Here is a 27,932-nt window from a genome sequence, read left to right on the forward strand (position 1 = left end):
GCACAAAGATTTGCAGCAATAAACAAGATAAAAGAAAATTTGCAGACAGCACTTTGAACAATCCAGCAAGAAGCGTACCAAGACTGTTTCTGGAAGTGGAAATGGTGTAACAATTGTAAAGGTGAGTAGTTTGAAGGATACCATGCACAATAAGTACAAGGTAAGCGGAGAAAAATTTTTTGGACAAAATTCTGGAATTTTTTGAACAGACCTAGTAAAACAGAAACAAATGGCAAATGAAAACAATATTCAGCAATCACAAAAGAAATGTAAGGCTGCTTAGAGAGTTGTCAAATCAGAACTGGGCAATACTAATAGAGCCACTTGTGGTACTACCAATATCATACCAAATGAAATGAATAACTTTTTTTTTAAGCTGTTAACAAAGGACACAGAACACATCAAAATGACAACTATAAATCAGGAATCGCCAAATATATAGAAAAAAAAGTTATTCATATTGCACAACAAACCTGCAACACTTACATTCAAGTGGGGATGAATTGCAGCTATAGCAAAATTCAGCAACTCAAAATCTGAAGCTTGTATGGTCTGTCCAATTTTGTTATTAAAAAGATAGTGGACATCGTGCTACAATCACTTCGTGTACTAATGAACTGGATTTTCATGAGTTTCTCTCTTCCTGCCTGCTTAAAGATAACAGTAGTTATCCAGCTACATAAAAAAGGAGACAAGTCATGTGTTGATGACTGCCTTCCTATATCTCTTGTAACAATAAAATAGGACAACATTGCATGTACCAAAAATTTTACAAACATTTCACCTGCAATGGAATACTGACACTCCGTATGGCTTCAATGGGAAATTTATCTACACAAACTGCTTTTTAAAATGTTGAGTTGACAATTCTCAGTGTGTGTGAAGCAAAATCATCTGTTGATGCCCTACTGATTGAACTAAGCACAGCATTTGACTCTGAGTAATTGGATTATAATACATAAAATTAGGTGGTATGGCATTCAAGATACAGATATCACCCTTATAGAACTGTATCTTGGCAATAGGTAGCAGAAGGTACACTATAATGACTTGAGCTCTGCATTCTTAGATGGTTTGAGATGTATGCCTCAAGGTTCTGTACTGGGACCCATACTGTTTATGTTTAATACAATCTACCTACCTGGTATGCCATGCAAATCTATCCTGTATGGTGACGATACCACTTTCATTGCAACAAGAAATGACAGAGGACCTAAAGGAACAATGCAAAGCCAATCTGAGGATTTATTTTAACTGGTTTAAGGACAATGAACTAACTTTAATCAGAATAAAACTGAAAATGTGTGTGTGTGGTTTTTTTTTTTCATACAATACAAGCAACAATTGAGGTATTAAAAGTGCTTGGATATGAAAATACTTGGAACCAGTCATGTTACATATCATTGCAAGGCTCTACTCATTAGATTTTCACTTACACAAAAAAGTTGCATTCCTATATCTGAATTAGAACCAGAATTATAGTAATTTATACTGAGAAAGGTGCCTGTAAATTTCACACTATTTCAAACTTTGCAGACCTTCAACTTTCTTTGTAATTGTCATGTACAGGGTGGTCCATTGATCGTGACTGGGCCAAATATCTCACAAAAAAACTACAAAGAATGAAACTTGTCTAGTTGAAGAGGGAAACCAGATGGCGCTATGGTTGGCCCGCTAGATGCACTGCCATAGGTCAAATGGATATCAACTGCTTTTTTAAAAATAGGAACACCCATTTTTATTACATATTTGTGTAGTACATAAAGAAATATGAATGTTTTAGTTGGACCACTGTTTTTGCTTTGTGATAGATGGAGCTGTAATAGTCACAAACATATGGCTCACAATTTTAGATGAACAGTTGGTAACAGGTAGGTTTTTTAAATTAAAATATAGAACATAGGTACGTTTGAACATTTGGTTTTGGTAGTTCCAATGAGATACATGTACCTTTGTGAACTTATCATTTCTGAGAACGCATGATGTTACAATGTGATTACCTGTAAATACCACATTAATGCAATAAATGCTCAAAATGATATCCGTCAACCTCAATGCATTTGGCAATACGTGTAATGACATTCCTCTCTACAGCGAGTAGTTCGCCTTCTGTAATGTTCGTAAGTGCATTGACAATGCGCTGACACATGTTGTCAGATGTTGTCGGTGGATCACGATAGCAAATATCCTTCAACTTTCCCCACAGAAAGAAATCCAGGGACATCAGATCCGGTGAACGTGCGGGCCATGGTATGGTGCTTCGACGACCAATCCACCTGTCATGAAATTTGCTATTTAATACCACTTCAACCGCACGGAAGCTATGTGCCGGACATCCATCATGTTGGAAGTACATCGCCATTCTGTCATGCAGGGAAACATCTTGTAGTAACATCGGTAGAACATTATGTAGGAAATCAGCATACATTGCACCATTTAGATTGCCATCAATAAAATGGGGTCCAATTATCCTTCCTCACACAATGCCGCACCATACATTAACCCACCAAGGTTGCTGATGTTCCACTTGTCGCAGCCATCGTGGATTTTCCATTGCCCAATAGTGCATATTATGCCGGTTTACGTTACCACTGTTGGTGAATGACACTTCCTTGCTAAATAGAAAACGTGCAAAAAATTTGTCATTGTCCCGTAATTTCTCTTGCGCCCAGTGGCAGAACTGTACACAACATTCAAAGTCGTCGCCATGCAATTCCTTGTGCATAGAAATATGGTACGAGTGCAATCGATGTTGATGTAGCATTCTCAACACCGACGTTTTTCAGATTCCCAATTCTCGCGCAATTTGTCTGCTACTGACGTGCAGATTGGCTGTGACAGCAGCTGAAACATCTACTTGGGCATCATCATTTGTTGCAGGTCGTGGTTAACATATCACATGTGGCTGAACACTTCCTGTTTCCTTAAATAACATAACTATCCAGCGAACAGCTCGGACGATGTCGTCCAGGATACCGAGCAGCATACATAGCACACACCCGTTGCGCATTTTGATCACAATAGCCATACAACACGATATCGACCTTTTCCGCAATTGGTAAACGGTCCATTTTAACACAGGTAATGTATCACGAAGCAAATACCATCCACACTGGCGGAGTGTTACATGATACCACACACTTATACGTTTGTGACTATTACAGTGCCATCTATCACAAAGTGAAAACAGTGGTCCAACTAAAACATGCATATTTCTTTACGTACTACACGAATATGTAATAAAAAATGGGGGTTCCTATTTTTAAAAAAATGCAGTTGATATCTGTTTGACCTACGGCAGCGCCATCTAGTGGGCCAACCATAGCGCCATCTGGTTTCCCCCTTCAAGCTAGACAAGTTTCGTTCTTTGTAGTTTTTTTCATTTGATGCTTATTTTGTGAGATATTTGGCCCAGTCACTATCAATGGACTACCCTGTATATCTGAAAATTGGTAGTTTTCCATCTCTTATTTGGATCATTCGCTGCACCACATTTAAAAGATATCCAAGTTGGTCCGGTTGTTGAGTGCTGTGTTGAATTGACATGGAACTACAGCTTCTTACTGTTCCACTTGCAAATGCTTCACGGTAATAACAGTTGTGGTAAGTTCCTGTGAGAGTTCACCTGTCTATTCTTTACCTTTGAGGTCTTTTTCATGAGGTAATTGGAGGAACCAATATGTATAGGTTGCCTTAGATGAAAAGAAGCTGAAATAATTCTGAAATTTACTTCATATCTCTGAAGTATGGAGATTTGAACATGGATCTCCCCTGTTTACAGCCTAACACCGTGGCTGTTCAAATTCGCTCAATGTTGCACATGTTGAACTCAGATATCCACAGTTTCTATTTTGCTTCTTTTTTCGCAGTTCAGTATACTCCTACCTGTCTTCATGCTTGATCTGTGTTCTGTTTTTGACGGGCTATCCAATGGGGCACCTTACCACTAAATCTGAGGGAGTTTCCCTTGTTAGTAACTTGGAGGTTGATCATAATTGCAACCTCTTGCTATGCTGTGAAAAAAAGTGTCAGTTTTACCATTGCAGTACACTTTCTCGGTGAAAAGTATTGAAACATCACAAACACTTCCAGATTTCTTAATTTATGGTTTCGTTTCCACAATACAGTTACCTATTCTTAACTATGCTGTTCTGTCTCTTTGTTCCTTTCTTAAAAAAATCACACACAATAGGAGTACGAGTTGTTAAGCAGATATGATTTCAGTTGTTTGAAATTAATTATATTGCCCATTAAATTATCTACATCACTGAGTAAGTAATCAAAGATTTTTATGGCTGAATACCTCACCCATTTCTGTGTACCATTAAAGTTGAGAGATGGATAGTGCAAATCACTGTTTCTTCTAGTGTTATATTTATGAATGTTACTATTTTTAAACCTTGATAGATTGTTGACAACAAACTTCATTAGAGAGTAGATGTACTGTGAAACTTGTCAGTGTGACCAAATGAGCTGTCTACAAGATGTTGTAGAGGGGACACCATCTACTATCACTATTACTTGGTTCTTTGCAACAACTGTTTTTTTTTCCTCAATTATGAACTATCCCATGATACGATGCCACAAGACAGAGTATGAAAACAGTAAATTATGTCAACTTTCTGACATTTTTATATTATTCATAACACATTCTGAAGAACTTACAAAGAACCCCTTGAGTGCAAGGTCGCAAAAGTCCAATGATGTTTACTGCATTTGATGCCCCACATATTGTCTACCATGGAACTAAACTATTGGCTGCCAATGGCAACAAGGGGCAGGACTGGAGGTATTCAAATGGTGACCACAGCATAAGGCTACGGAACATATTTGAACTGCTTAGTCAACAAGTAACTCACAAAACTGCTACAGTGCTAGTGGTGTTGATACAAATCAGAGCAATAGCAACAACAAACAAAGCAAATGTTGCATTATATCTACAACAACAGTTCAAAAGTTGACAATTCATCAGAAAGGAACCCAAGGAATTTCACAGAGAGAGAAAGAAGTGGCAGGTCAAATATTAGCATTTCTGCAAAATGAATCAGTGGAATGTGTGGCAACACATACGCTCGACTGTGCGGACAATGTACAAGTGGAGATCAATAACGGTGATACGTGTTTAAGTGAAAGTGATATTGAAACAGGTGTTGAGCCATGTAGTTCATTATCCTTTTTTGACAGGGAGACACACATTGTGGTTCCAGTGGAACCCAGTAAAGGACAATCATTGTTCAAGGAGTGCATACTAAAGACAATTACGAACATGGAAGATAAAACGGAGCACAGTAAACAAAATTATGAGCGTATTTCAAATAAGTCTGCAGCAATGTGGCTGTAGTGCACAAGAAAAACTATGTATATTATAGGGAGGGCAAGGCGCACTTGTTACAAAAACTGGTGTTTGCACGTTTCAAGGATGCTCAAGACAATTCAGAGATGTGCACGATAGTGACCTCCTATGTTATGCACATCAAACTGTGCGCAACAGGTTACAGTTATTTCAAGAGCAGCAGTAGATGGTTGTTTAACTTCAGTGCCACAGAATGGGAAGGTCTAAGTTAATGAAATTTGAAACAAAGTGGCAATTTGATGATGCACAGCAAATTGTGGAATCGGCTGAAAAATCTGTAGATGAGATAAACAAACTTATCCCATCATTTAGTAAAGAATCTGTTTTCAACACCAACCAATTGGGATTTGAAGGGGAATATTAAAGGAGCAAGAGAGTTGTATGAAGATCAACTAAGATCTGTGCCTTAATGCATTTGTCTGCAATTATGCTGACTATTAATCTGGATGGCAAATTTGCTGGAAGTTATTTATTGTGCTGTGAGAAGTTGGACGTGCTCTGCCCCCTACTTGTCTGCATGATCTAGCAAGGACAGCAGGGAATATTTACATCACAGTAAACAAAAATGAGAAAATGGGCATGAACACTAGAACTATGGTATGCACATTACTTTTAGCCAATAGCTGGTCAAAACAACTTGCCTGATTCATGGTCTGTACTCAAGAGTACACTATCCCTCCTGAAAAGTGTGCAACATTACAATTCATGCCACCTGGAGCCGCTGGACAAATTCAGCCTCTGGATGTTTTTTTTTCTTTTTTTCTGTGCCTATAAAACATACTATCACACTCTCTGCAGCTATGCCTCTAAGGATAGCTGGTTTCGCATTTGGTTCCATGCCATCACTTTCCACCATTTCTCATCACCCTTTTACACCAATGTGCTTTTATATGGATACCTAGCCGAATGTCGTGCACAGTTTGTAACACCCAAGGAGTTCCCCTTCAATTTTGATGGTGCGAACCTTTGTAATCTCTTGGTCTTCGTGGTGGAATTTAGTAATTTCTTCTAAAAATTTATTGAATGTCAATGATGTCCATTTAGTGAAGTGTAATACATACATCCCACAGAAGATTGATCTCTGCACCTCCCGGACACTCATTTTCTGTCGCCCTCATGATGCACATGGTGAGTCTTTAGCACCTAACATTTTTCCTATTTGAATTGTTAATGCAACACTTTCAAATGAGCCTCACTGAAGACTGAACTTGCACTCAAGGGGTCCGTTGTTAGACCATTGAGATGACTCACAACATGACTACAGTTCTGGTTCTTATCAATATAAAACACAAAAAATTTGGAATATTCTGTTTAATTTACTGATTTAGCCTCATGCATTACTTCTAATGCTGTGGTTAAGCCTTATGCAGTACAGAACAGCATGTATAGAGTTTTACCTAAATTCAGTGACAATGTATTTTCAGAGAACCAGATATTAATTTCAGAAGCATTATTTATATTTTCAAGTGTTGAAGTTACTTAGTTAGGCTTGATTATAACACTTACATGATTAGCAAAGAGAACTATTTGTGCTTCTTAGATACATGATGGAAGATAATTTATACAAGTAAATAACAAGAACATGACTGGATCCAATATTGAAACCTATGGTACACCTGTAGTGATTATTCTTCATTCTAAAAACTGAGATTTATTGTGAACACACCCTGAGCTTCTTAATGCAACACACTGCACATTTTTAACTAGGCAGGATGAAAACATGTAACCAGCAACATCTCTGTTGCCATAATATTTGAGCTGCTCTAGATTACTCTGAACTGCACAATGTGCTTTTGACAAGTTGTGGGAAATATCAGTCTGCAATACTTTGCCATTTAAATTTTTAAATTGGAAACTACCATTTTCTGTGCAGAGATTTTATTGAAATATAAAATGAGCGAAAATGCCTTTTTGCAGGAGAGGTGTGTTACAGTTCTTGCTTACACACTTTTTTCCAGTACCTTTGAGAAACAGGCTAACTAATCAGTATACAGTCATTATTAATATCTGTCTTACTACCTCACTTGCAAAGGGACCTAACAATAGCCTACTTCAGTCTGTCTCAAAATATCCCCCATGATAGTGATGTATTGATTATGTGACTCAGTACATCGCACACGTGCGAAGAATAGGATATTGTCAACTTCATGTGAGGTTTTAGTTTTGAGGTGTTAACTATATTATTAATTTCTCTGGCAAACACAGCAGTACATATGATTTGCCTGTAAAAGGGATTGCCTCCTGCACGTACCCTATTGCTTTATCATTTGAACTGCCATTGCCGAACTTCTCACCTACTCCAAGGAAGTGATTATAAAGTGTCAGTTGCCCGAATGCTAACATTTGTAATTCTACTATTTCCTGCTCTCTCCTTTGACTGTTTGGGAAATATAGACTTTTAGTTTACTACCTGAATTACTGATTTTAGATATTGTATAGTGGTTTTCTTTTATCATTTCTCTTAGGGCAAGCAGTATTTCTTAAAACATGTAGTCAGTACTATTACTCTGTTTGTTGTTGCCATTTCAAAAATTTCCTTTTCCTTTCACATGATTTTAATTCCCTTGGCAAATCAAGGCTTTTCTGATGTCTTTATTAGTGCCATAATTGTTTTCTTAGGAAAGCAGCTTGGCAGAAACCACTCTCTAAATACATTAAATTTGGAAATGACATGTCACACTGTACACATTCCTCCTATCAGTTTTCTGTAACTTGAAATTTTCTGCTGTCTAGTCAAATGGCTCTAAGCATTATGGGACTTAACATCTGAGGTCATCAGTCCCCTCTGCTGTCTAGTCAATTATTCTGTTTTTTCCTTGACACCACTTCACTGGAATTGGGTAAGCTATTTAGTACAGCTAGTTGTGTACCATAGACAGGCCATTCACCACTGGATTAACAAGGAATAACTTACTAGCTAAAGAAGACCCGTTTAGTATTGTTTTTATTTTCATTTGTTTTCTGCAGACATTCCAGATAACTCGACAACATAGTAAAAATGAACATTCACAAAGTCGTAGATATATTAGTATGTCACATAATAATAATAATAATAATAATAATAATAATAATAATAATACTCAAATCCACTCCAGCATTTGACAATACACTAACATGAAATAAAGTACTCTGCCAATCACATCTTTATAGAACATTCTGAAACATTCAGGAGCTTTCTAAAACATTCTAAAATGAACATTTGAGAATATTTTAGAATATTCAAAAATATTTGTAAATGCTCAACAACACAGATAAATCTCAGAGTTTTTCCCTTAAAATATGCACTGAAGCGGAAGAGGTGAATATGTCTTCGTGAGCACCATATTGTGATAGCAAGCACTTAAAACACTCATCTCCAGAAACACAACAGCGGAACCAAGCTTAGTACCCAATACAAAAACCAGTAATTGGCAATATGTAGTTATATATATTAAAAGAATCAATGTTCAAATACAGAAATTATAAACCTACACTAAAATCATCATATTCCCAATACAACTGTATTTAATTTAGTGACAAAACTTTGATTTTTCCATGATATTTCATAATTAACAGAATTGTCATAATATTTGATTATCAACTACATACATCTGAAACCTGTCAGTATCTCCAGGCTTCTTCCACGTATACAGCCTTCTTTTATGATTCTTGAACAAACCATGATTAAGTTGTGCTCTGTGCAGAATTCTACCAGTCGGCTTCCTCTTTCATTTATTAGCCCCAATCCATATTCACCCACTACATTTCCTTATCTGCCTTTTCCTACTACCAAATTCCAGTCACCCATGACTATTAAATTTTCATCTCCCTTCACTATCTGAATAATTTCTTTTATTTCATCATACATATCTTCAATTTCTTCGTCATCTGCAGAGCTAGTTGCCATATAAAATTGTACTACTGTAGTAGGTGTGGGCTTCGTATCTATCTTGGCCACAATAATGCGTTCACTATGCTGTTTGTAGTAGCTTACCCGCATTCCTGTTTTCCTATTCATTATTAAACCTACTCCTGCATTACCCCTATTCGACTTTGTGTTTATAACCCTGTAGTCACCTGACCAGAAGTCTTGTTCCTCCTGCCACCGAATTTCACTAATTCCCACTAAATCTAACTTTAACCTATCCATTTCCCTTTTGAAATTTTCTAACCTACCTGCCCGATTAAGGGATCTGACATTCCATGCTCCAATCCGTAGAATGCCAGTTTTCTTTCTCCTGATAACGACATCCTCCTGAGTAGTCCCCGCCCGGTGATCTGAATGGGGACTATTTTACCTCCGGTATATTTTACCCAAGAGGACGCCATCATCATTTAACCATACAGTAAAGCTGTCTGCCCTCGGGAAAAAGTACGGCCGTAGTTTCCCCTTGCTTTCAGCCGTTCGCAGTATCAGCACAGCAAGGCTGTTTTGGTTAGTGTTACAAGGCCAGATCAGTCAATCATCCAGACTGTTGCCTAGCCTCTCAACAGGTACCCCTCCGTTGTGGTAGCACCTATGGTACAGCTATCTGTATTGCTGAGGCACGCAAGCCTCCCCACCAACGGCAAGGTCCATGGTTCATGGGGGGGGGGGGGGAATAGCATAGTGAATGCATTATTGTGGCCAAGATAGACACGAAGCCCAAACCTACTACAGTAGTACAAGTTTATATGCCAACTAGCTCTGCAGATGAAGAAGAAATTGATGAAATGTATGATGAGATAAAATAAATTATTCAGGTAGAGAAGGGAGACGAAAATTTAATAGTCATGGGTGACTGGAATTTGACAGTAGGAAAAGGAAGAGAAGGAAACGTAGTAGGTGAATATGGATTGGGCCTCAGAAACGAAAGAGGAAGCTGCCTGGTAGTATTTTGCACAGAGCACAACTTAATCATAGCTAAAACTTGGTTCAAGAATCATGAAAGAACATTGTAAACATGGAAGAACCCTGGAGATACTAAAAGGTTTCAGATAAATTATATAATGGTAAGACAGAGATTTAGGAACAAGGTTTTAAATTGCAAGACACTTCCAGGGGCAGATGTGGACTCTGACCACAATCTATTGGTTATGATCTGTAGATTAAAACTGAAGAAACTGCAAAAAGGTGGGAATTTAAGGAGGTGGGACCTGGATAAACTGACTAAACCAGAGGTTGTACAGAGTTTCAGAGAGAGCATAAGGGAACAATTGACAGGAATGGGGGAAAAAATACAGTAGAAGAAGAATGGTAGCTCTGAGGGATGAAGTAGTGAAGGCAGCTTAGGATCAAGTAGGTAAAAAGACGAGGGCTAGTAGAAATCCTTGGGTAATAGAAGAAATATTGAATTTAATTAATGAAAGGAGAAAATATAAAAACGCAGTAAATGAAGCAGGCAAAAAGGAATACAAACATCTCAAAAATGAGATCGACAGGAAGTGCAAAATGGCTAAGCTGGAATGGCTAGAGGACAAATGTAAGGATGTAGAGGCTTATCTCACGAGGGGTAATGTAGATACTGCCTATAGGAAAATTAGAGAGACCTTTGGAGAAAAGAGAACCACTTGCATGAATATCAAGAGCTCAGATGGAAACCCAGTTGTAAGCAAACAAGGGAAAGCAGAAAGGTGAAAGGAGTATATAGAGGGTCAATACAGGGGTGATGTACTTGAGGACAATATTATGGAAATGGAAGAGGATGTACATGGAGATGAAATGGGAGATATGATACTGTGTGAAGAGTTTGACAGAGCACTGTAGGACCTAAGTCGAAACAAGGCCCCGGGAATAGACAACATTCCATTAGAACTACTGACAGCCTTGGGAGAGCCAGTCCTGACAAAACTCTACCATCTGGTGGGCAAGATGTACGAGACAGGCGAAATACCCTCAGACTTCAAGAAGAATATAGTAATTCAAATCCCAAAGAAAGCAGGTGTTGGCAGATGTGAAAATTACTGAACTATCAGTTTAATAAGTCACAGCTGCAAAATACTAACGTGAATTCTTTACAGACGAATGGAAAAACTGGTAGAAGCCGACCTCAGAGATCAGTTTGGATTCCGTAGAAATGTTGGAACACGTGAGGCAATACTGACTCTACTACTTATCTTAGAAGAAAGATTAAGGAAAGGCAAACCTACATTTCTAGCATTTGTAGACTTAGAGAAAGTTTTTGACAATGTTGATTGGAATACTCTCTTTCAAATTCTGAAGGGGGCAGGGGTAAAATACAAGGAGCGAAAGGCTATTTACAATTTGTACAGAAATCAGATGGCAGTTGTAAGAGTCGAGGGACATGAAAGGGAAGCAGTGGTTGGGAAGGGAGTGAGACAGGGTTGTAGCCTATCCCCGATGTTATTCAATCTGTATATTGAGCAACCAGTGAAGGAAACAAAAGAAAAATTCGGAGTAGGTATTAAAATCCATGGAGAAGAAATAAAAACTTTGAGGTTTGCCGATGACATTGTAATTGTGTCAGAGAGAGCAAAGGACTCGGAAGAGCAGTTGAACGGAATGGACAGTGTCTTGAAAGGAGGGTATAAGATGAACATCAACAAAAGCAAAATGAGGGTAATGGAATGTAGTCGAATTAAATCAGGCGATGCTGAGGGAATTAGATTAGGAAATGAGACACTTAAAGTAATAAAGGAGTTTTGCTATTTGGGGAGCAAAATAACTGATGATGGTCGAAGTAGAGAGGATACAAAATGTAGACTGACAATGGCAAGGAAAGCGTTTCTGAAGAAGAGAAATTTGTTAACATGGAGTATAGATTTAAGTGTCAGGAAGTCGTTTCTGAAAGTATTTGTATGGAGTGTAGCCATGTATGAAAGTGAAACATGGACGATAAATAATTTGGACAAGAAGAGAATAGAAGCTTTCGAAATGTGGTGCTACTGAAGAATGCTGAAGATTAGATGGGTAGATCACATAACTAATAATGAGATATTGAATAGAATTGGGGAGGAGTTTGTGGCACAACCTGACTAGAAGAAGGGATCAGTTGGTAGGACATGTTCCGAGGCATCAAGGGATCACCAATTTACCGTATTTACTCGAATCTAAGCCGCATATGAAAAATAAGACTCGAAATCAAGGAAAAAAAATTTCCCTAATCTAAGCCGCACCTGAAATTTGAAACGAAATTCAAGGGGAGAGAAAAGTTTTAGGTTCCACTTCCAAATCGAAACAAAGTTGGTCCATTGTAATATTAGACAGAATTTAGGTCGAATGAATGACGATACAGCCACAGTAGTTTGGTTCGAGTCGTAAGGTTAGCAGTTAAGCTTTACCAGGTAGCCATTGCTATGCGTCGGGCACTCTGTCCATATTTATATGGGTACCCTTCCTTTTTCACGTGCTTCGTCTAGTTTGAATTGATTGCTTATTTTTCTTTGATCTGATAAGTGCCGTTCTCTTTGTTATAGGTGTTTACATCACTCTAAGCTGAAAATGCATTACTGTACTGGGTCATGCATTGTTTGTCGCATTCTGATAATTAGTGTTCACGAAATGTCGCCGCTTGCGGCATGGCTTGCTTTTGTGCGCACTGCCGCAGCTTACAATAAAAAAAGAGTGGAATTGTCTCATTAGCGAAACAATGGCAAGAGACTGCTATTTGTTGTTACTTACACTGCTGCTTTCTTTGATAATGATCAACAAGAACCAAATAATAGACTGCGTATGATAGAAGATGTTCTGAACGAGAGTTTAGCGAAAATTTTTCTCCGTTTGAAAATCTTTGCAGACGCTTCAGTACATTACATTCTGCACAGAAATGAGTCAACTTAGATTTAAAAATCTAGTCAATTGCCGTGCTTCATTTCTGACTGTATCACTATCAGGCATAAGAATGATACGAATATAAACATGACATGATATGTATATTCTTCCGCGATTGCTGTTGTCTCACTCGTTTCGTAGTTTAAGAGGCAGACAGTATTTAAATGAGATAGCAGCAAACATGAAAGGATACTTGGCAAAATTTTTATATTCGATTTATTCTTATGGTGAAGAGAATACTGCATGCAATTCACAATTCATAAAAGTTCCTATTAGCAACCATCTCTTCTCACAGGTAGGAAAAAATTCAGAATGTAGAGTTGGCCATATTGATAAACATCCCAGTCTTGCCAGTCGGATTTTCGTAGTACATTGAAACGCTGCTACATTCGAAGATAAACAATATGGAATTTGTATTTACTTCGTTTGATAATGTATGAAAATGCAGTGGTCGAAACTCGGGGCAGAGAAAAAAGCTCGTCTTCCACCTTTTTTTAAAAATTTTATTTACTGACGCAGAGGTTTTTGCGCAAGTATTTATCTTTGTGCCTACAAAGCATGCCTGTGTATAAATCATTTGTAAATTCAATTTGGCCCTTTACACTATCAAGTGGGCGAGTGTATTAACTAATTTTATAAGAGTTTCTCTGCAAAATGTTTTGTTTCTTCATCAGTGGAAAGTTGCACTCTCATTTGTTCTTAATTGAACACTCACACCCAAAGAAATGATTTCTTCAAACATGAATTTATTTCATCTGCTGCAGTTTATTATGGAATAACTGGAAGCACTTGTCGAAAGTGTCCATACTTCTGTTCATTATCTTTGTTTTTTAGTGCTCTAATATTCCAATACACAATAAAAATATTATTCAAAGAAGTTTCCTTTGGGCATGACATTTCATCTTTCTGGTCCTACTTTAATACAGTTTGCCTCAAAGAGGTATTTAACGTAAAACAAGCTTATTGCATATACCTGTAATCACAGCAATTCTATCATCTATGACTGGTTCATCTCCCTTTTATTTTTAGATTTCAGTTCAGCTATTGCATCTTTCCTCCTAATGTTAAGGTGCAGGCATGTCTTCTGTAGCCTCGTCTTCCAATAGCGGCAACTGCCACAAACCCACCCAAAGTCAACAGCAATCTGCTTTAGTTCTTGGTTTACTCACCTAATGGGCTTGTTTATAAAGGGTTAATTTTGTTTAAGGGTATACGGAACGCCCTATGCTTACAATGTTAAATTGAGCTAAAAGTTAGGAACATTTTCTCATTTGTTATTTGGACGATACTCTTGATTTTTTCATAGAACGCAGAGATATGTTCTGCTTTTATGCTGAATTACTAATTTTGAAAAAATAATGTATAGTTTCAGATATTTTATTTTTTGTAAATGTTAAAAAAAGTTATACATTTTAACAAGTATTTTAAAAGTTACATCCATTAATACAAAGTAATTCCACATATCTTTTAATTCAGATATATTAGAAGGTCTTAAGGAACAACTACAGAAAATTTCATCTTTCTACTATAAATAGGCCCTGAGAAAATGTGCCTTATACAGAAAAAAACTAAAGTTACGGGAAATTAGCTTCAAAGTTTTTACTTCAGTACAAGCCTGCTCCATAGCTTGTATCATCAGAATCGTCCAACAGCTTCCTCTTGATGGCTCTGCTATGCTGTCTAGCCATCTTTGAATATACTTTTATGGCATTATCTGAAGACCTGAGCCGTTCCTTGTCCAAACAAAGCATAGCTGTGGCAGTTCGTAGTCCTACACAGAGCCCCAACTTCTGCAGAACTTTGCACTTTGTTATATTGCTCTGACTGAATGATGAAACAGCATCATTAACGCCAAAGTGAAGTGTGTTTATACTCACAAACACAGTTTTAGGTAGTCTACTCCATATCACATGGTTCACACACTCATTTGGATTTTGAGTCCGGCCATGAAGACATTTCTTTAGTAGACTAATATCTGCGAGATCTTGGAATATTGGTTTTATTTCATCCATTATGGCAGGTGATTGTATTGTTTCTTAGTTACCTTGCCTCTGTTGTACTTGCACCAACTATCGTCTCCTTTTGGACATAGCCCATGTTGGGAATTCTCACTGTTTAAAGCTGTATGAAAAAACAGAGCCCCGACTGCTCTTCTCATTAATTCTGCATCTGCTGTATTCTATCTTATTGCTAGACCATAGCACTTCTGAATATGATCTATTGTAGCATCTGTCAGTCTATTTTTCCCATCGCTCAATTTCTTGCCTTTCATGCTAGCCTTGAGCCATCGAAGTTTTGATCCCATCCTTTTCTGAACATGGCCAACACTCTCCAGTTTGGAAATTTTCACATCGTTACCATAGGGTTTCAGTTCCTCAATTTCTTTGAAAGCCTTTGAGTCACTATCTCCAAGATAATTTATGTATCTAACGTTGTACCATTTTACTGAGCATTGATAAATACTTCTTACACCAGCAACTTCCATACCACCACTTGACCCATAGTAATTTGCCATGCACTCCTCTTCATGTTTAGTTTTCATTTTCTCCTTGCATCTGCAATGCTTGGATAGTATTGCCACATCAACCACCTTACCAGTGTCCACACTTGTAGCTGTTACTACACCATTCAGAGATGTGTGGCCTCTCTTCTGCCAGCTTCCACAAAAAACTATGGACAAATCTCTGCTATTATTATTTTCAACAACTGCTTCCTCAACAGCATCTTTCATGTTTTCCTGTGCCACATCTTCTACAGCAGAGCCTACTGCAATCATGTGTTTGTTAAATTTTGAAGGTGGAGGACGGAGGTTCATCACACCACACAACATGACACCTGCAGCCCTGCCCTTTCCTATACACCATAATCCATAAACCAGTCTAATGTTCATATCGTATAGTTTACCTGTATCTGCAGTAACATGTGAGGAATTGAAGAAAGTAACACTGTGTTTGCAATAACTGCACATCAACTCTAATTCACAGGCAAGTCCTACATGTAAGTTTGTTTTCAATAAAACACCACATTTTCCACATTGTTTTCCAAAACGTCTGATAATAAAGAGACGTTAATTACCTCATATTTTGTAGTCCCAGCATTTAGTTTCTTGTATTATTCTTCAATTCTAGCTAGTTTTCTTCTTGAAGCACTTTCCTGTGTAGTGGCAGCAGCATCACTCAATGTATCACTACCAGTGTTGAGGTTAGTCGCTACTGGGACATCAGATACTGATGAAGATGAATCAGACGAATTTTTAGTACACTTTACTTTCTTGCACCAATGTACACGCTTTCTAAATACCTTCAGACTAGGTCTTGGCATGTTGAAGGAAAGAAAACTCAATGACTACTCCACATACGACTTTCACAACAATGACATGGATATACTCACAAAGGAAACAATACAAATGGTACAGAATCTATTGTCAACTGTCTAGCAGTGTAGCCAACAGAAAAGCTAACTCTCTTGTGCCCAATTATATCTCTGGCAAGGCTGTCTATATCAGGTATAATTCACGTCTCATATACAAGGTGCAGAACATCGTGTGTCGAAATTATTTTAAAAAATTATTTAAAATAGTTCTATTCACGTCATCCAAATATTTTATACATGGTATTAAACGGGAGAGTCTAAATTTTTTGAAAATGCATTTACCCAAATATCGATTTTTTTCATCAAAAAACTCATTCCGTATACCCTTAAGCATGTCCCCAAACTACAAATACCTGGTTCTATTGATTCAGATGCTTACGCAGAATCTTAATATCCTCTACTACACAGTCAAAGCCAGCACTAGGTTTTACAATACTTATGACCTGGCTTCCTGTGCCCAGTTTTTTTCGGCAAATGTTCACTTCATCCCCATGATGGCTCCTCTTTTTTTACTCAGCTTAGTTTCTGACCAGTCTCTTAAATTCTCATTAATGGTCCTTTCGTGTCCTATTTCTTCTACAGCTTACGAGGCTTCTCCCCTTTAACAGATGACATACTGTTACCTGTTCTTTAGCTAAGCGGTCACATAACTGACTATCCAAATATTCTATTTTCATCCTTTCCTGTTACCTTTTCCCCACACCTCGCTTCTCCCCCCTCCCTTCCCCAACTCCCACCCCACTCTGTTTCATTTTTGGAGAACTCATTCTCTACCGAAACAGAAAAAAAACTTCATCTCTTGTTCTGCAATCTTTATGAGAGAAACTGACACGGAATCATTTCTTCCATTACACTACATTCATCTGAGCAAAACTACAAAACACACTCCCCACCACACACCAACCCCAAACTTAATCAACTTCCGGTGATATGCACAGTTGCCAATAATGATCATACTTCTGTAAATAATTACACTGATGTGCGTTTTCACATATTGAAGAATCATTAAAGTTGCTTTATACTCACAGATACACAAACAAAAAAGGGTCTACCAGTCGCATCTTGACACTAGATAACCTATAATAAATTTAACGAAGATAAACTATAATAAATTTAACAGATATCAAATGTGAATTAATCTCTGTACATAAAAACTAAGTACTCAAACTTAGCCATGTACGTGAAATAGAAATGCAAATAAATAAATAAATAAATAAAGATGAAGTTAATCATAAATTTAAACCTGTGTGCATGATTTCCCATCTAACAAACTTTTCAATTTTAATGAACAATATGACAGGAAAACAAACTTCTGTATTATAAATTGGAACAGGTACAAACACATTTATATGCTGTGTAACAGAGGAAATTAACTGTTAAAACCCAATTGACAGCTAAACTTTACCAAGTAATTAATTTGCACAAGCCAAAGTGATCTTGTATTCCAGAATGGGTATCACACTTACATTTTTAAAAAGAGAAATTTATACAATGATAAGATATACCAGCCACTATGGCACCTGAAAGACATCTCAGTGGCATGGCTCCTCTCCACAATGTTTTAAAGTAGCAGCATTTGAAGGAACTTATAAAGGAACTTACCTTTACATTCAGTATAAGAAAGAAAATTTATATTATGCTGGGATATGGATGTTGTGCAATAGTATATATTACTACAAATATGAGTTTGTATGATCCATTTATTTGCAGAAGGTGATTTTTTTTTCCACACTAACAAAAATTGATGCGACACAATCTGATCAATGGTATCAAATATATTTTGCAATTCCTCACTGTCAGCCTATTATTTAGAAAGGAATTTACAGGACACTGTATAAATCAACTAATCTTCAAGAACAGTTACCAACTGTTTAATTTACACTTTTTGAGATATACTTTATTGAAATGAGTTCGAGCTTACATTTGTTCTATTTGGCAAAATGTTACAACAATGACTGTAATAAAGCTAAATTCCATTTCAATGCATTTTAAATGTGAGTTAAAAATGGCAAAAACAAAAACCTTTTTAAAAAATTGTGTGGACAAAATAAGTCACAGAACAGATTTTATGGATATGTCTCTCTCTCTCTCTCTCTCTCTCTCTCTCTCTCTCTCTCTCTCTCTCTCACACACACACACACACACACACACACACACACACACACACACACACACACACACTTTCAAAAATTTGGACTTTTTCCTGTCAATGAATATGGTTATTTAACAAATGGAAGAAACTTCAGAGTTCGTACTGAAAGCTGGTTTAAATAAAAACTCTCTCAAGCAAGTGACCTGTCTGGCCGAAGCATTATAATGTGCTGGCTTAAATAATACTTTAATCAAACCCATGTTGCTAGACCATAGGTCACATCTTTCTTCAGAAAAAAAAGTTGTGTGTTCCATTCACAGTTTTTCATTTCAAACACCTTTCAAAGTATACAGAACCAACATAACCACCTCTCATTGCTTTCTGCACATTCTGTTCAAAAATACGTCTGTTGTTCTGCAGCATTTCAGCAGCCTCTTTGTTAAGTGGGTCTTCTGGATTAGGCTCCTGCAAAGAGTTTTAAATTAATAATCTAATTTTGAAATATACTTAAAAATGTAATTCACCTATATCCAAATAATACTTACTAAAAACAAATACTGTAGTCCATAAACAATAGAATTAATAGTTAACACTGGCTTCCAATCTTCTCGCAAAATGTTAAGGCAAACATTCCCTTCCAAGTCAATGTTCGGATGATATACTGGAGTTTCACATTTCACTTTAGGTGGCTCATGAGGATAGTTAGGACCTACTTTAAAGCTAAATACAAATTTTCCTCCCCGATAGAAGCCCTGGAAATAACAACAATAAATGCAACAACAATAGTCATCATATACTTTAAAATTATTAAATCACAAGTTCAAGGCAAATTACATAGGCACAAAGAAATAAAAAGAGGCACAATATATAAAGACCTAAAATATTGTATGGTAAGGTGTGTAGGGACTTCAGAAATTAAGTGACATACGTAGCCCTATGCTAAGACCATTGCACAACAAGCTTAGTACACTGTCATAAGAGGGTGTCTGTTCTGGGTTTCCTGCAGGCACAGTTAGGCTGTGGTATGGATAACAGTTACGTCACAGTGTGGGAGTGAAATGGTGCGGTAACTGACATCGTACTCCAAAGTTCAATTAATGAGACAGTATGATTCTTATAGGTAAAACATCTAAATTTTGCAATTGTATTGGTATACGGGCAAAATCAAATTTTGTGTCCAGCACAGAGAAATGGTGCCAACAATTTGACCCAAGTTGCACAGACATTGGTGATGTTGATCCATAATACTGTTCAGATCTTGCACCATGCAATTCCATCCTTTTTTGGAAGACATTTTTATTTGTATATATGACTATAGGACTTCTTTGTTTTTATTTATTTAATTTACCAGACCAGTATCAAGCACATGCTCATCATTAGCAGTCATATAGCAGATACATAGAAATGATACATAATAAATGGTATGGGCTTTATGTTATGGGAGTTGGAATGTTTTTATAATTAAATGTATATGTTTGGACTGTTCAGTACGTACTTATAAAGAATTTATGCTTTCTAGCACACACTCATATGCTTATAAATGAGGCAAATCATACTTTCAAGTGGCATATTTTGTTGTCAAAGATGCCAAAAATGTCAAAGGTATCATTTCTTGCATATTTTATCTTTGGTTTTTGTAATATGTGTAATCTCTATATTGTTCTCATCCAATGTTAAAAATGTGCTTAAAATAAAAGTACAATGTGTAAATAATAATAGCACAAAGTTCATTATGTTTCATTTTATACTAACTGTATTTCTATATATATTTTTAGCAACTGGCTGGACGCAGGTTTGAACCGCCATCTTCCCGAATGTGATCCAGTGTGCTAACCACTGCGTCATCTCACTAGATGGGAAGATAAGAAGAAAGGAGCACAGAGGAAATTGACTTGTTACTCTGCATACTTCAACTTAAGTACTTTGGTACCATCACATGGGGAGGGGGAGAGACTTGACGGCAACACCTACTGTATTCTCTGTTCCCACTAGGTGGAATACTTGCAATATTTGCTAATTTTCTTTTTATAGTGAACATACAGAGTGGTTATTTATTATATCTTCCCCCTCCCCCAGTTCTGCCATTTCTCTCGTTCTTTTCTTCTTTCTTTCTGTTCTTTCTTCTAACCCTTTCCCCTCAATCCTCTCTGCATGTCTCCCTTGGTCCTGTTTTTGTTGCTACTGTTTTGAAACTGCAACAAAGCAAATAGATAATATACTCCAATAAATACTTGCACATCTTTGGCTGAACTTTCTTTCAAAACCCTGAATTCGGGAAACTCAACATCTGGAGAGAGAGAGAGAGAGAGAGAGAGAGAGAGAGAGAGAGAGAGAGAGAGAGAGAGAGAGAGAGAAAACGCTTCTCTTGTTCATTATGTGTCTCCTTTACTCCTAAATTACTTACAGTTTGCCAGCACTTTTCTTGCAGTGTGTGTCTCCTTTACTCCTAAATTATTTACATTCTGCCAGGACTTTTCTTGATATATGAATAAAACAAAGTTAGGTACTATTATCTTTCCACAGTGTAGATGCCAATTCTTAAACACGTGGGCACACTTGAAATCCCTGTTTTTACATTATTTCTATCCTTGACGAAACTGCTCCTGATTTTAAAGCCACCAAAGATCAATCTAGGTACTCAATTTTTGAGGAAACACTTCTAAATTAAAAACTATTATAATCAATCATTCACAAAATCTGAAAGTGATGAAGGGATTTTATAAGCAAAGCTACATTTTTATTCCAGGTAGAATAAAAGAGGATGGATGACATCTTAAATTTTCTTACTGGTCAACACAAAGCACATTGTGGAGCCCAAAAAATTATATTAGGAATTGTCCTCCTTGACAATTCGACACCCATCTTCCATTATTGAGACTGATGGAAATACGAATGTTATGTTTGTGTCCATTTTTGTATTGAATGGAGCTGGTTGCCCATCACTTGCTTTGCATGCATTGTGGCAGGCAGTTTTTGCACTCTGTATCAAATGGCGTGCTCTCATTGTGTGCCACACACATACTGAGTGCCCCTGTCGTATGGCTAAGGGAACATAAACTCTATACGGATTTTTAATAATGTAGCAGTACTAATGTAAATGAATTCCAACACTTGCTGGGTCCAATTAGAATTTCTTTTCAGCTGTCAATTTTCTGTGTTTTATGTGGAAAAAGTGTGTGCTGCGTACCTGAGTTTCACCAAATATTATCACAGCAATTGAGTATGACCATGTATAACAAAAAGTGAATACTGAGTGTTATTGAAGGTCACAGATTTAACTGTGGAACACTAAATTTGCATGAAAGAATAGCTGTTGAAATAAGGCTCACATTTAGTCTGTTGCTAAAATTGCACTGACATTGAGAAACATTTAGGTCAGAACAAATGAAAAAGATTTAGGTTGAGGTGTAAGACGTGGTTCATGGTGTGGGTTCCTGTAGTCATGTCCTAGTTCATGAACACGGGCAACGTATGAGTGGCCAAGTAAGTGGTCCCGACAGTCGGGATACCAGTTACTTTGGAATAAGGCTGGGCATCTCTGACATATTCTGAGTCGTGGTCACCTTTGTGCTCATACGGCAAAGACTACCAAATCCACCGGTTAGTCCCTCAGCCGTTAGGGGTAAAACCCAATGGGACTCGGGGCAAGTAAGGCTAGCAACCTGCTTCCCTGGTGCTTTAAATATGATGCTGGCAACAATCAGAGCAAAATGCCTCGGACCTTTGGAGGTGACGGAGTCCCACCTCTAACTGACAAACAAGGGACTCCTAAGATACGACTTGGCAAACAAATGGTAATGAGATGGGGAGCTATTAATATCAATGGGGGCTACTCTGGGAAGAAGGTAGAGCTGGCAGAGGCTGCAAGTAAGATGGGGCTGGACGTTTTAGCTGTTAGTGACATTCGGGTAAGGGGTGAGAAAGAAGAGGAAGTGGGAGAATACATGGTCTACCTGTCAGGAGTCAAAGCAGGAATAGCACAACGGGGTGTAGGGCTTTACATCAGGAAAGAAATGGAACCCAGTGTAAGGGGTAAGACAAGGCTGCAACCTGTCTCCACTGTTGTTCATATTATTTATGGATCATATGTTGAAAACAATAGACTGGCTGGGTGAGATTAAGATATGTGAACACAAAATAAGCAGTCTTGCATATGCGGATGACTTAGTTGTGATGGCAAATTCGATTTAAAGTTTGCAAAGTAATATTTCAGAGCTAGATCAGAAATGTAAGGACTATGGTATGAAGATTAGCATCTCCAAAATGAAAGTAATGTCAGTGGGAAAGAAATATAAATGGATTGAGTGCCAAATAGGAGGAACAAAGTTAGAACAGGTGGACGGTTTCAAGTACTTAGGATGCATATTCTCACAGGATGGCAACATAGTGAAAGAACTGGAAGCGAGGTGTAACAAAGCTAACGCAGTGAGCGCTCAGCTACGATCTACTCTCTTCTGCAAGAAGGAAGTCAGTACCAAGACTAAGTTACCTGTGAACCGTTCAATCTTTCGACCAACTTTGTTGTATGGGAGCGAAAGCTGGGTGGGTTCAGGTTACCTTATCAACAAGGTTGAGGTTACGGATATGAAAGTAGCTAGGATGATTGCAGGTACTAGTAGATGGGAACAATGGCAGGAGGGTGTCCATAATGAGGAAATCAAAGAAAAACTGGGAATGAACTCTATAGATGTAGCAGTCAGGGCGAACAGGCTTAGATGGTGGGGCCATGTTACCTTAGGGGGAAAAAAGGATGGGTATACACTCGCGCGCGCGCGCACACACACACACACACACACACACACACACACACACACACACACACACACATCCATCCACACATATGTGTGTGCTTGTGCTGCTCGCTCGCGCGAGTGTATACCCGTCCTTTTTTCCTCCTAAGGTAAGTCTTTCCGCTCCCGGGATTGGAATGACTCCTTACCCTCTCCCATAACACCCAAATCCTTTCGTCTTTCCCTCTCCTTCCCTCTTTCCTGACGAGGCAACCGTTGGTTGCAAAAGCTAGAATTTTGTGTGTAATTTTGTGTGTCTATCGACGTGCCAGCGCTTTCGTTTGGTAAGTCAAATCATCTTTGTTTTTAGATATATTTTTTCCCACGTGGAATGTTTCCTTCTATTATATTGAATAAATCATTTCTAACTTAAATAACAAAGAACACATAATGCCACTATATATTTTCTTTGGTTAATTCTTGTACCAAATTCTGCAACTAGCTTTTGTTCTCCTGGCTCAGTGCAGTTTGTTTGATAAATTACTTATTAATAGACTGTACATAAATGTGCCGCATTAGCTCACGGTCCCAAAGAATTTAAAGACGACACTATAGTTTTAATACTGAAAAACCTGGCTAAGAATACCATAGATAACTTGAGACCATAACACTGCTGAATGTTGATTTTAAAATCTTCACTGATGTCTTAAGCTGATGGCTGAAAGCAGTAACAGGAAAATACCAAACAAGTGTCCGCGGGGAATAATAATAATAATAATAATAATAATAATAATAATAAGTCGAAACAACAATAACAACTATCAACACAATCATACACAACAAAATAAATGAAAATACAACTATGGAAGAGTTACAACTACTGGTTTATGTAGGAGCACTCACTACACTAAATATACACACTAGGCAGAGATCAAAACCAACCAACACACAGAAGAAACCCACAAAACCAGCATGGCAACACAGGCTACAGATCAGAATAGAAAAACTGAGAAAAGACATCGGACAGCTAACACAATTTATAAGAAATGAAATATCAGACAAAAAACGAAAAAGGCTAGGTAAAATCTCACAACAAGAAGCAATAGAGCAATTAGACGAAAAGAAGCAGAAATTACAAGCATTGGCCAAACGACTTAGAAGATACAAAAAAAGTGAAAATAGAAAGAAACAAAACCAAACATTCAACACAAACCAAAAGAAATGTTACCAAACAATAGATAACACACACACACATTAAAATAGACAATCCACCAAACATAACAGACATGGAACACTTCTGGAGCAACATATGGTCAAACCCGGTACATCATAACAGGCATGCACGGTGGATACAAGCAGAGACAGACTCATACAAGATGATACCACAAATGCCTGAAGTGATAATTTTGCAACATGAAGTCACCCGAGCAATTAATTCTACGCACAATTGGAAAGCCCCTGGAAATGATAAAATAGCCAATTTCTGTCTAAAGTAGTTCACCTCAACACATTCACATCTAACTAAATTATTAAACATATTTAAAAAGAAAGATGATGAGACTTACCAAACAAAAGCGCTGGCAGGTCGATAGACACACAAACAAACACAAACATACACACAAAATCTAGCTTTCGCAACCAACGGTTGCCTCGTCAGGAAAGAGGGAAGGAGAAGGAAAGACAAAAGGATATGGGTTTTAAGGGAGAGGGTAAGGAGTCATTCCAATCCCGGGAGCGGAAAGACTTACCTTAGGGGGAAAAAAGGACAGGTATACACTCGCACACACACACATATCCATCCACACATACAAGACACAAGCAGACATTTGTCTGCCAGCGCTTTTGTTTGGTAAGTCTCATCATCTTTCTTTTTAAATATATTTTTCCCACGTGGAATGTTTCCCTCTATTATATTCATAAATTATTAAACAGTTACATTGCAGACGCATACACATTCCCTGATACACTTACACATGGAATAACTTATCTGAAACCTAAAGATCAAGCAGACACAGCAAACCCAGCTAAATATCACCCCATAACATGCCTACCAACAAACTACAAAATATTAACTTCAGTCATTACACAGAAATTAATGACACATACAACACAGAACAAAATTATGAATGAAGAACAAAAAGGCTGCTGCAAAGGAGCACGAGGATGTAAAGAGCAACTGATAATAGATGCAGAGGTGACATATCAAGCTAAAACTAAACAAAGGTCGCTACACTACGCATACATTGATTACCAAAAAGCTTTTGATGGTGTACCCCACTCATGGTTACTACAGATATTGGAAATATACAAAGTAGATCCTAAATTGATACAGTTCCTAAACATAGAAATGAAAAACTGGAAAACCACACTTAATATCCAAACAAATTCAGATAATATCACATCACATCCAATACAGATTAAGCGTGGAATATACCAAGGAGACTCATTAAGTCCTTTCTGGTTCTGTCTTGCTCTGAACCCACTATCCAACATGCTAAATAATAAAAATTACGGATATAATATTACTGGAACATACCCACACAAAATCACACATTTGCTATACATGGATGATCTAAAACTACTGGCAGCAACCAATCAACAACTCAACCAATTACTAAAGATAACAGAAGTATTCAGCAATGATATAAATATGGCTTTTGGAACAGACAAATGTAAGAAAAACAGCATAGTCAAGGGAAAACACACTAAACAAGAAGATTACATATTGAATAACCACAGTGACTCCATAGAAGCGATGGAAAAAACAGATGCCTATAAATATCTAGGATACAGACAAAAAATAGGAATAGATAAAACAAATATTAAAGAAGAACTAAAAGAAAAATATAGACAAAACTAACAAAAATACTGAAAACAGAATTGACAGCAAGAAACAAGACAAAAGCTATAAATACTTATGCTATACCAATATTGACCTACTCATTTGGAGTAGTGAAATGGAGTAACACAGACCTAGAAGCACTCAATACACTTACACGATCACAATGCCACAAATACAGAATACATCACATACATTCAGCAACAGAAAGATTCACATTAAGCAGAAAGGAAGGAGGAAGAGGATTTATCGACATAAAAAACCTACATTATGGACAAAGAGAATTTAAGAAAATTCTTTATAGAACGAGCAGAAACTAGCAAAATACACAAAGCAATCACTCATATAAATACATCGGCTACACCACTGCAATTTTATAACCACTTCTACAACCCTTTAGATCACATAACATCAACAGATACGATGAAAGTAAATTGGAAAAAGAAAACACTACATGGCAAGCACCCGTATCATCTAACACAGCCACACATCGATCAAGACGCATCGAACACATGGCTAAGAAAAGGCAATATATACAGTGAGACGGAAGGATTCATGATTGCAATACAGGATCAAACAATAAACACCAGATATTGCAGCAAGCATATTATTAAAGATCCCAATACCACAACAGATAAATGCAGACTTTGCAAACAACAAATAGAAACAGTAGATCACATCACAAGTGGATGTACAATACTAGCAAATACAGAATACCCCAGAAGACATGACAATGTAGCAAAAATAATACATCAACAACTTGCCATAAAACATAAACTAATAAAACAACACATTCCCACATACAAGTATGCACCACAAAATGTACTTGAGAATGATGAATACAAATTATACTGGAACAGAATCATTATAACAGATAAAACAACACCACATAACAAACCTGACATCATACTCACCAATAAAAAGAAGAAATTAAAACAACTAATTGAAATATCCATACCCCATACAACAAATATACAGAAGAAAACAGGAGAAAAAATTGAAAAATACATCCAACTGGCTGAGGAAGTCACGGACATGTGGCATCAGGATAAAGTTGACATTATACCGATTATACTATCAACTACAGGAGTCATACCACACAATATCCACCAGTACATCAACGCAAGACAGCTACATCCAAACGTATATATACAACTACAGAAATCCGTAATTATTGATACGTGTTCAATAACCTGAAAGTTCCTAAATACAATGTAACATATACCGTACAGTTAAAAGGAAGTCATGCTTGATGAAGGTCCGCGTCACTTTCCATTTTTAACCAGACCTAAGGTCTGAGAAAAATAGAAATAATAATAATAATAAAAATAAAAAATCTTCGTGCCGATATATCATAGCAGCAGTGAAAATCTGCTGAATAAACCGTGCCCTGATATCCTTGCACTTCACCAAAGCCTTTGACTGAGTCAGTCACCATTTTTCCACACAACGCAATGAATGAATTTTCCATTTTGTTTCACAGAGGTGATAGGTGATACAAAATATTTTTAAAATACTACCTATAGAATAATTATAAATGATCAGCCAAGCAGCAACACTGAAATAAAAAATTCAGTAAGACATGGTTGTCAGTGTTCAGTGACACTTTTTGCAATCATCAGCGAACTTCTGTTGGCAACTTTGCACCAACAACTTCAAAGCTTGACAACATGTGGACAACGTATCATCTGCAAGGTTTATGCTGGTGATGTAGGCTTCCCAGCTTTTAACAATAATGAGACAGCAATGACCTCTGTCATTACAAATACATATGAGATGGTGTCTAGTGCAAAACT

General features: G+C 37.3%; 1 protein-coding gene across 1 annotated transcript in view; it reads right to left on the bottom strand.

Moving 5' to 3' along the window:
• Positions 1–18,157: 18,157 nt before the first annotated feature.
• The window catches only part of LOC126187719 (NEDD8-conjugating enzyme Ubc12), a 38,564-nt gene continuing 28,789 nt past the window's right edge, over positions 18,158–27,932 (bottom strand). Inside the window, exons 3-4 of the mRNA XM_049928964.1 lie at positions 19,113–19,319; positions 18,158–19,032 (exon numbers count right to left, since the gene is read on the bottom strand). Coding sequence (XP_049784921.1) covers positions 18,892–19,032; positions 19,113–19,319 — 348 coding nt within the window. The 3' untranslated portion in view covers positions 18,158–18,891. The remainder of the gene's footprint in view (positions 19,033–19,112; positions 19,320–27,932) is intronic.

The sequence above is a fragment of the Schistocerca cancellata genome, chromosome 5, assembly GCF_023864275.1.
Source record: "Schistocerca cancellata isolate TAMUIC-IGC-003103 chromosome 5, iqSchCanc2.1, whole genome shotgun sequence".
Classification (NCBI taxonomy): Eukaryota; Metazoa; Arthropoda; class Insecta; order Orthoptera; family Acrididae; genus Schistocerca; species Schistocerca cancellata.